We start from the raw sequence: 9,738 nt of genomic DNA, 5'->3' as shown, positions 1-9,738 counted from the left end.
CAGGACTGGAGACGGAAAAGTTTACTCACTTGTTTTAAATTTCTTTGTTTCCTTCAAATTTGTAAATCACAAACCCTATAATTCCTGCATTTTTCAGCCGCCATAGAAAATATAGTCTTTGACAAACTTAGTCATTTTCATCTTTTAAAGTTCCAGTTTGATTCAGTGACATTGAACTACATCACCCTGTCAGGACAGTAGAAAGGGGGGGTGCACAGGGTCCCCTAACTACAAAAGCCAGCTAAGGGCATGAGTTGGTCTCCAAAGCTATTGTGTTCTCTGGAGAACTACAGAGTGTCAGTAAGTGCGTGCCATGCCTCATGCTGCACTGCCTGAAGTTTCCAAATCCATCTTGATGTGCAGCCCCTAGAACATATGGCAACAATTCACCTTGGCATTGGTTTAATTATTACTATTTTAGATTTTATTGAACATGAAAAGTCTTTTCAGGGCAGGAAAGTCTTTGGCAAAAGAGAGAAGAATTTTTGCTTCCCGCCCAAGCATTTTTGTTTTTTCCATCAAGCCAAATTTTGGAAGACGAACTATTTCCACAGGGCTGTTTTCAGACCTTTTTTCTGCAGATCAGAGCCCACCCGGATGCTGGATGCTAATCATCTCTCATCTTAAAAGTTCTCGATTAAAATGTTATGCAGGCTAGCAGGAGACAGGAATTCTTCAGTATGAGTTCATCTTTCCCAGTCTTTATCCCACTGAAATAAAGCATTTCTGGAGGGTGGCCAAATCCAGATTTTTTTCTGAGAACCCAACCCCAGGTGCAGCAGTGTGAGAACCTGAGGATGAGTAGTATCCACCACTGTGAGCAGGACATGTTAATGGATGGCTGTTGTTAGAACAAAGCCCCTCTTACCTAATGTTGGGCACCCAACTGCTAACCTGCCCTACTGTGACATTGGCCACAGTCTTCTGTGCCGCAGGTGGTGCGGGAAGTCCCAGATACATACTGCATTAAACAACGATCATGACCAACTGTTTAGACTACTTTAACCTCACTTGAAGGCCTGAATGCTGGCAGGTAAGAGGAACGTCTACCAGCAATTACATCAGTAGGTGCATAATGTCCACGCACGTGACCACGCATGGTTTTATTTTCCAGCTGAACCACTGACCCTGACTATACAGCAATTTGAAGTAGTGATATAAGTAACAAAGAAAATCTAATGATGGATATTTGGGGGTTTCTGGGGTTTTCTTAGGCAACTGGAAGCCGACTTGGACTGATGACAATGACTGTCTTTACCCTTCTGACTGCCATCATTATTGCTTTTGTATATGGCTGGCAGTTAACTTTGCTTATCCTGGCCTGCATTCCTTTCGTTATTGCTACAAATGCTGCGAGAGTTAGCTCTGTGTCTGGTCATGCCGCAAAAGATCAAAAAGCTTTGGAAGAGGCCGGAAGAGTAAGTTCTCCAATTTTAACTACAGCGTTGTGGTGTGAGATCACTTTTGAGGACAACATTGTAGCGATATTACAGCTGACTCAATTTTCCAAGATAAATGAAGAGGGGAGAAGACAGGACAGGGTGGGGGATGAAGGGAATGTTTATATATCCCCAAGAAAAGCAAAACACAGATAACACAAAACATCTGTAAATTAGTCTATAAAAATGCATTTGAAAACCTCCATAGCGGATTTCTGGGCAGGGACAGCTGTAACAGCAGCAGCCTCAGCACTGGTGCTCCTTGTGCCCAGGGTGAGCAGCGTAGCTCTGCACCGATCTGTGCCGTGGCCAGAAGCGTTGCAGGGCTGAGCCACCGATCCCTGACTTTGCTACTTTTTTATTCTATCATGAAATAAAAAACATTACTGTGCTCGAGAGTTTCAGGGTACTGCCTTCGTTCACTGGATAGCACTCTTCCAGGAGACAGAAGTAGTCCACACAAAAGTGCAAGCTGTGTCCAGATGACTGGGGTTCGTTCCTATTTTATTAAATAGGGTTTAATTCATTAGGATCACAACCCACGGGCTAGCATAGGGGCTGCTGACTCTTCCTGCGTGCTGGCCCAAGGTTCTGAACTCAAATATGTTGTTGGCTCCAGCCCCTCCTCGTCTTGTGACGACGGGGTGAATAATCTTGTCGCCCTGGGCTTGCTTTCAGCTGGTAACAGACCTCGATCTCCTCTCTTAAGCAAGCACTTTCTGATCTAAAATAACAAATGCTAGAGAAGAGATCAAGTGTTTTCGAGATTTGTTGTAGATTGCAGTTGTAAGGGATTACCTCTTGTTTGTTTTATCTCCCAATTTAGATTTCAACAGAATCAGTTGAAAACATAAGAACTGTAGCTTCACTGACCAAGGAAGAAGCATTTTATGAAAGATATGTTACTAGTTTGAATGGTCCATATAGGTGGGATTTTTTTCTTCAATCATTCTTTCTTTGTACATTTTAGTCTTTCAGATTTATTGTAAATACATTTCTTGCAAACTATCCAATACCCAAAAGATTGGGAAGGATATCAATAGTCATTTACATAGTTTTGAAATTTGTTTATTTGGTGTATGTTAATATAAATTTTTTAAATACAGAGTGAAAAAACTTTTGCAGGATTTGCCTTTTCGTTATGCAAATGGTTTATAAACTGCATTCTCTGCATATGTGTTACAGAATATTGTGTTTGCCTGTGTATGCCTAGAACATAGGACGTATGTTCACTCCAGTGTATTGCATTGATACTAGCTAACTCGAGGACAATTAACTCCCATACCACACCCTTTATAACATAAACCAGTTTTATTCCCCTCATATGACTTCAAAACCTTTAAATGAACTTCATATGTTTCCCTTGTTTGACCCACTACATCCCAGTGACGTCTTCACTGAAACGCATTTGAATCATTTTGCCAGATTTTTCTAGCTGCATTTTATTTAAACAAAATAGCCCGAAATCTAATTTGTTTCTTTCCTCCTTGAATGTAATTAATGTAAAAGAAGGAATTGAAAACGATGTATAATCTGTTCTTGGCCAAAACAGTGGTAAAATTTAGTGTCTGGTGAACTGGTAATACCCCAGATATGGGCAGGATGCTTGCCTGGACTGTCAAAGGTCTCTGATTTACACTCAGACCAGAAAGGAGATTTCCATTTCCTCAGAGAGCATCCTAAACCATGAGGGCAGAGAGTCCTCCAGACTGATTCAGTGTGCATTCAATTAGCTACACAAAATGAAACTTCTCCAGAAGGACCGATTGAGAAATAGAGGCTTAGTTTGAATCCCTGCGGGGATACCCAGCAATACATCCCTGTTCCAAATTGAGATGAGAGGTCTCTGCTCACATGGGAAGACCTGGCAGAAGCCTGCAGGCAGCTCTTAGGCTAGGCTGAAGCCTGCTTGTTTTCTTAATAAAATGGGTCATATGTGGCAGTTATTAAATTTTTCTTTTTTTTTTTTAACTTCTCTACTGACCTGCCCTGCTATAAAAAAAGCAAAGGAAGAGATTCAAGATAGCATAACTGAGGATGAAGATTTTAATTGCTTTCTGTCCTAAAGGCAGTTCCGTGTCAGGATGCAGGGTGCTTTTAGGGTCTGGCAGGGGTTGTTTCTGAGTGTGCATGTGTTCTGGGCTGATTTGTTGTGTTCTCAGCGAGTGAGATGTATTGCTTGAAAACTTTAATCCAGAAATCTGGTCATCCCCCGGCCAGTGTCTTCTCTTTCTGTTTTACAAGTTATTTATGGAAAGTCTCTTCCTTTATCAGAGATTCTCTGACAAAAGCCCCTTTCTACGGATTTTCCTACGGAGTAGCTCAGAGTGCAAACTACTTTATTAATGCGGCAGTCTTCAGATTTGGGGCATGGCTCATTGCCCACTGTCTGAGCAACTTTGAAAATGTATTTATGTGAGTATACTTTATAAAATGTAAAAAAAAAAAAAATCGAATCACGGGATAGTGATTTCAATGCATGCAAATTATATCATCAAATTACAGAGGTAATGGGGCATAGAAATTCAGGAATTCAGTCTGGTTGAGAGTGCAGTTTGAGCAGAAGAGCTTTTTGGAGAAAGGTGTGTATTTGGGCAGTGAAGCAGCAAGCATGTGGCCGTGCTCAACACACCTAATCTGGAGAAGTCTTTGCCGTTTGACGTTCCTTCCAGGTTGAGGGTATTACATAGAGGAGTGATGCAACACCACTGCTTATCTGTAAGGTACTTATAGGAACAAATAGAACTTCCTAATACTGGATGACGTCTTGCGGGGTGAGGACCTCCAGAAATATTGTAATCTAAGGATGTTAAAAAAATTTATTCTGAAGGTTTATTTTATACAAGGAAAACAATGCATTGTTCTACCTGAAATGAATGATGCTTTGTCTTTTGTTTTTAGAGTCTTCTCTTCCATCATATTTGCAGCTATGAATGTTGGTCAGTCTGCTTCCCTGGCACCAGATTATGGCAAAGCTAGAATGTCAGCCCAAAGAATCTTTCAACTTTTGGACAGAAAACCTCTAATTGACAGTTACAGTGAAGAAGGTGAAAAATTGGTAAGGTTTTTTATGGGGAGGGTTTTTTGTTTGTGTGTTTGGGATTTTTTTGGGTGAGTGTTTCTTTTGTTTGGTGGGTTTTTTGTTGGAAGAATGTTGAACTAAATTAGTAATGTTTTATTGCCTGCAACTGAATTCATAGCTTCATTTTTTTCAGGGTGTCACAAAAGACAGACATTATATAAAAGAGTGGTACTGACCTTTTTTTTTTTTTTTTTAATGGACCATGTTATTTCTGTTTTTCAGTCAGAAGTGTATAGCCTTAAATGTAGTTTTGCTCTGAATGAGCTAAAAAAAATACTTTTCTACTGACCCACATCTTAAATGGTTTCAGGAAAACACTGACAATGTCAGTTCCACTAACAGTTGCATTGTCTTTGTAAGGATTTACAGGAGAAATAAAATACAAATGCATTTTTCTACCCTTTTTGTAGATGAGAGACTAGATCCTTCAGAGACAGAACTGTTTTGCCAAAAGGCATCTTCTTACAGCTGTGGAAAATCTTACAAGTAAAAATGTGCCCTTGTGAAGTCAAAACTAACCTAATGAATAATCTGTTTTGCTCTAAAGTTGGGAGGGTAACAACAAGGGAAAAACCAACAAGGAAAAAGAAATCAAAACGCACTCAGAAAATCAAAAAACCTCACCTTTCAACCAAAATTGTCATTAAGGAAATTGACCTCAGCACTTGTCAAATTTCTTCATGAAATGCTTTCAATTTACATGATCCCGAAGGATTACATTTGCACATCCATCTAAGTTTAAAATTAACTTCCCATGTAGGTTTTAGATGGTAGACCATGTTCAGGAAGCCATAATCCAGTTTCTATAACTTTGAGCTTATACACAGGATTTTCAGCCTTTAAAGTTACAAGCACACTTATATATCTTATTGAACCAGGGTCCTCTGGCATAGACGTTGAAAGATTTGGCAGAAGGTCCCCAGTAAAATAAAACTTACATGAAAATATTTCTAGTATAGGCTGGACTCGAATACTAGTGATGCTTGTGACTTCAGCAAAGCAAAGCTTTGAGCCCATTAAATTAGATCATCAGCTGCTGTGAGAGCACTGTACTAGCAGTGCTGCTAGTATGTACATAGGGCTGGCTCCTACCCAGAAAAATAGGAGAGGCAACAGCCTTAATGTGTGGTCCCTTTCTTCCACTTGTGCTTAGAAATCGGCCTGGCTAGAATGGCTAATTAACAACTGTTACTGCCTTTTAAAACACAGCTTGTCCTACATGCCTGTAAATTACCTACCAAAGAATTTAGCTCTGCTATCTTAATAGCTGATCTTGACCTTGCATTAAATTCGTTCAAATTGTGCTACTTGCAGTGTGAGATAGGGAAAGCAAATGCTATAGATTATATCAATTATGTGTCAGAAATGAAAAATATTAGCGTAGTTTATTTGTCCAAAGATATTCTTTTCCAAGGTGAAGCGAAAAATAGATACAAGAGATGCAGAAAACTGTTTCTCCAAAAGGATCTAGCACCTTACCTCTGCAGATCATCCAATAAATAATGATACTACAATTAATCCAATAAATATTTTAAAAGAAGACCTTCAAAAGTAGTTTTGAAAACATCCTCCCAAACTTTCTTGTCAGTTCTCTCACTTTAATAACCAAGTCTTACAAGTGTTACCGTAGTTAAAGCTAATAAATGCTAAAATGAGCTTGTGAACTCTCTATCACTTTTCAGAGCAATTTTGAAGGCAACATTGAATTCAGAAACATCCATTTTGCATATCCGACAAGGCCAGAAGTTCAAGTTTTGCAAGGACTCAATGTGAAGGTTAACAAAGGACAGACTCTGGCGTTAGTAGGGAGCAGCGGCTGTGGCAAAAGCACATCCATTCAGCTCTTGGAGAGGTTTTATGACCCCGTGGAAGGACAAGTGGTAAAAATAGACTTGGGTGGCTATTACAACAATTAAATCTACAGAACTCTTTACCTTCCAAGGTTTCAGAGGCTTTAAACAATATCTCTGGTGAGATGCCTTTTTTAGAGGTGCGGGTTACTGAGGTTGTGGCTCCAGTGGAGCTGTAGAGACCCTCAAGACCCCTGTCATTGCCTGCCCCGTGCATTCGCCACGCGTACCAGCACTGGCACCCGTGCTGGCGTGGTGTGCTGGCTCAGGGCACCGATCCCACCGGGGAAGAGAATGACCACATCAGACTGCATAGCCTCCACAAAGCTGCTCACAACCTGGTCACACAGGGGCATAAAGTTCATGTCACTTGCTTGTCAGCATGTAAGTCATCTCGCTGATATGAATTCACACATTAGGGACATAGATACGTGCTTCAGATAATAGAAATGTAATCCCACTGGGATGATACTGTGTCACAGTCAGAAGGTTGCAATGGGCTTTTTGATGCAATGTCTGTTAATGTGAGTAGAAAGCCCAGAGAAACTTCCTTGGAAGCTTTAAGATTGAGTTAAAGGTCTACAGCTGAGAATATTTATTGTTGTGTCCAGCTTCTCAGGGACAGGCTTTCCCCTGAAGTTCCTGGTGCTTCTTGTGGTCGGTAGGGCTGGAAGGACTGCAGAAACAGCCTGTGATCTGTGCCCTGTTTCTGCCTGGTGGGAAATGGATGCAAAAACACACACAAAATTAAAAACTAGTGAAAGGAAATATTTAATCTATACTGCTGGTTCTTTTCCATTTTGCGTGCAAAATTTACTTGAGTTCAGCTGGGAATCAAACACGTAACAGGCTTCCTCTTACAGTTGGTGTTTCCTGTTTACAGTGTGTATCTGTGGATGAGCTCTGTAGTCAACTTGGAATTGTTTCTCTGTTGTTTTTTCTAGTTAGCAGATGGATTTGATACCAGATCTTTGCATTTACAATGGCTGAGGTCCAGACTGGGGCTGGTGTCACAGGAGCCCATTTTGTTTGACTGCAGCATTGCTGAAAATATTCAATATGGAGACAACAGTAGGGTGGTTAGTCAGAAGGAAATTGAAGAAGCAGCTAAAGCAGCAAATATTCATACCTTCATTGAGAAGCTGCCAGAGGTAAGAGATAGTGATGTTCTCTACACTTTAGACTAGATATGTGGCATGATACGGACAAATCTGGGTAACGCTCACTTACATAGATCAAATTAAAAATAAACATTTTTGTTTCCCTTAATAGGAAAAAGTATAGAATTTAAGTTTAAAAATGTCAGTGTGTTTCAAGCTTAAAATCCTTCTTGATTTGTTCCAAAAAAAGCCAATATTCCAATCAATATAGTGATAGACAAAACAGAATGGGGGGGCCAGAATAAGAGGATACTCTATGTATAAATAAGTCCTTATAGCGTTTTTGATATTTTTTCCTTTGACAACCGAAACTCCTCAAGTTACTCTGAGAAAGATGATTTTTTTTTTCTAAAATAATTCAGTAAACCTAACTACGCTATTTCTAATTGGATAGGCATGCACAGGAAGTGTTTCTTAACAAATACGAAGGGGCAATAAATCAAAAGTGAATGACGTGGCATTTGACCTTCATACCTGTCAAGAATTTGGTTCTAGCAACAAAAAATGCTTTGATAGTTTGTTTTCACTGTAGTTCTGTGTAACTTGAAAGTGATGTAATGATGCTGAAAAATATTTCAACTTTGTTACTACTAAAGACATTTGGGATTCTTTATTCACAAGTAACACAGGATCAACTTCTTCGTGTATATGTTAGTAAGCATTAAATCTCTAGTTACTCTTATGATCGTATGCTCATGGGCAGATGTCTGTGAACACCTTACCACTGTATCACTGGTGGTACCATTCAAGACCTATTCCAGGTTTTGGGGAAGCAAATTTTCAGATCAGATATAAATATGTGTGGCTGTGTATACAACTGTTTATTCTAGAGGTGTTTATAAAACCTTAGCTTTATTAAAGCTGCTTGTGCTATTCTTTTCTTTAAAGATGAAAATACCTAACCATTTTTTTAGCCACACATAAAACTTCACTTTTCTAATCTTCCTTCTATAAAAGTATTCACAGGCCTTCTTTTTTTATTTTTAACATCCAGAAATATAATACTCGGGTGGGTGAGAAAGGAACACAACTTTCTGGAGGTCAAAAACAAAGAATAGCAATTGCCCGTGCTCTGGTTCGTAATCCTGCCATCCTGCTTCTTGATGAAGCTACCTCTGCTCTTGACACAGAAAGTGAAAAGGTGAGTAATGATTATTACATAAAATATATATGTCTATGTACATGGCTACTTGCTTTCTGTAGAATAAAATCAATGCAAACATGTAGCAAACGCTCAGCTGTGAAACAACAGGGTAGATGTGTCATGGTAGCTTTTCCAGCTGCAAGCTGTGAATTGGATGAGACTGGGAAGCTGTGCATATTTACTAAATAAACAAGTAGAAAAAAACCCCAAAACTTTAAGTAGAAAACACTATAGGGAGCTGATACTCTTCAGCTGTCTTCTTATTAGCTGTATTTGATGGTAAATACTGAATTTGTGTTCTCACCCAAACTGGATGCCCAAGGACCTGCTTCTCAATGTGTCACGCTCGTTTGATCAGTCTCACTGACCTCAGTGAGAAGCCCTGTTGAGTAAGGGTCTTCTGTACACACTGACTTGTATATCTATGGGAGATATATTCAAGTAATAACAAAGAGTAAGAAATCAAATGTGCTTCCCATGACAAGTCCCAGGTGCTAACAGAATTTTCACAACATCTGTGTGCAGATTGTTCAGAAAGCTCTGGACAACGCCCGGCAAGGTCGAACCTGCATCGTCATTGCTCACCGCCTGACAACCATACAGACTGCAGACATCATTGCAGTGATCCAGAACGGCAGGGTGGTTGAGCAGGGCACCCACAGCCAGTTACTGGCAAAGGAAGGACATTATTATGCCCTTGTAAATGCACAAGTCTCTAATTAGTACTGTTTGCAGATTTTTATTTTTTTTTTTTTTTCTGGAAAGACATGAAAAGCTTACAGAGAATTGGTGTTGGCTGTGCCTGTGCTGATGGAGCAGGGACTGTGTGTTGCAGCCTGGTTGCTGTACCCAGTGTAGCCCTTGCCTCACACACCCGCAGGGATGAGCAGTGCATGCCCTGGGATGGGTCATGGGAGGTGGGTGGGGGAGTCCAGGGGCTGAATCTGAGGGGCAGTTGTGGGAATCATGTGATCTGGAGGGAGCCAGACCTGGAGTAGTCTCATCCACATCACAGCTTTGGTGGGGCACCCTGCTCTCGCTGTCCCCCCAAACCCTGGCCCAG

The 9,738-nt window shown here is 40.3% G+C and overlaps 1 protein-coding gene across 1 annotated transcript in view; it reads left to right on the top strand.

The window, feature by feature from the left end:
- LOC104169589 (multidrug resistance protein 1-like) overlaps positions 1–9,404 on the top strand; it is a 33,329-nt gene extending 23,925 nt beyond the window's left edge. The window contains exons 20-27 of the mRNA XM_009710540.1: positions 1,215–1,418; positions 2,266–2,366; positions 3,714–3,854; positions 4,341–4,497; positions 6,204–6,401; positions 7,316–7,522; positions 8,526–8,672; positions 9,201–9,404. Of these exons, the coding sequence (XP_009708842.1) occupies positions 1,215–1,418; positions 2,266–2,366; positions 3,714–3,854; positions 4,341–4,497; positions 6,204–6,401; positions 7,316–7,522; positions 8,526–8,672; positions 9,201–9,398 (1,353 nt within the window). The 3' untranslated portion in view covers positions 9,399–9,404. The remainder of the gene's footprint in view (positions 1–1,214; positions 1,419–2,265; positions 2,367–3,713; positions 3,855–4,340; positions 4,498–6,203; positions 6,402–7,315; positions 7,523–8,525; positions 8,673–9,200) is intronic.
- Positions 9,405–9,738: the final 334 nt, after the last annotated feature.

This window comes from Cariama cristata, unplaced genomic scaffold (assembly GCF_000690535.1).
Source record: "Cariama cristata isolate BGI_N322 unplaced genomic scaffold, ASM69053v1 scaffold38231, whole genome shotgun sequence".
NCBI classification, from domain to species: Eukaryota; Metazoa; Chordata; class Aves; order Cariamiformes; family Cariamidae; genus Cariama; species Cariama cristata.
This window is presented reverse-complemented; position numbering and strand designations above follow the sequence as displayed.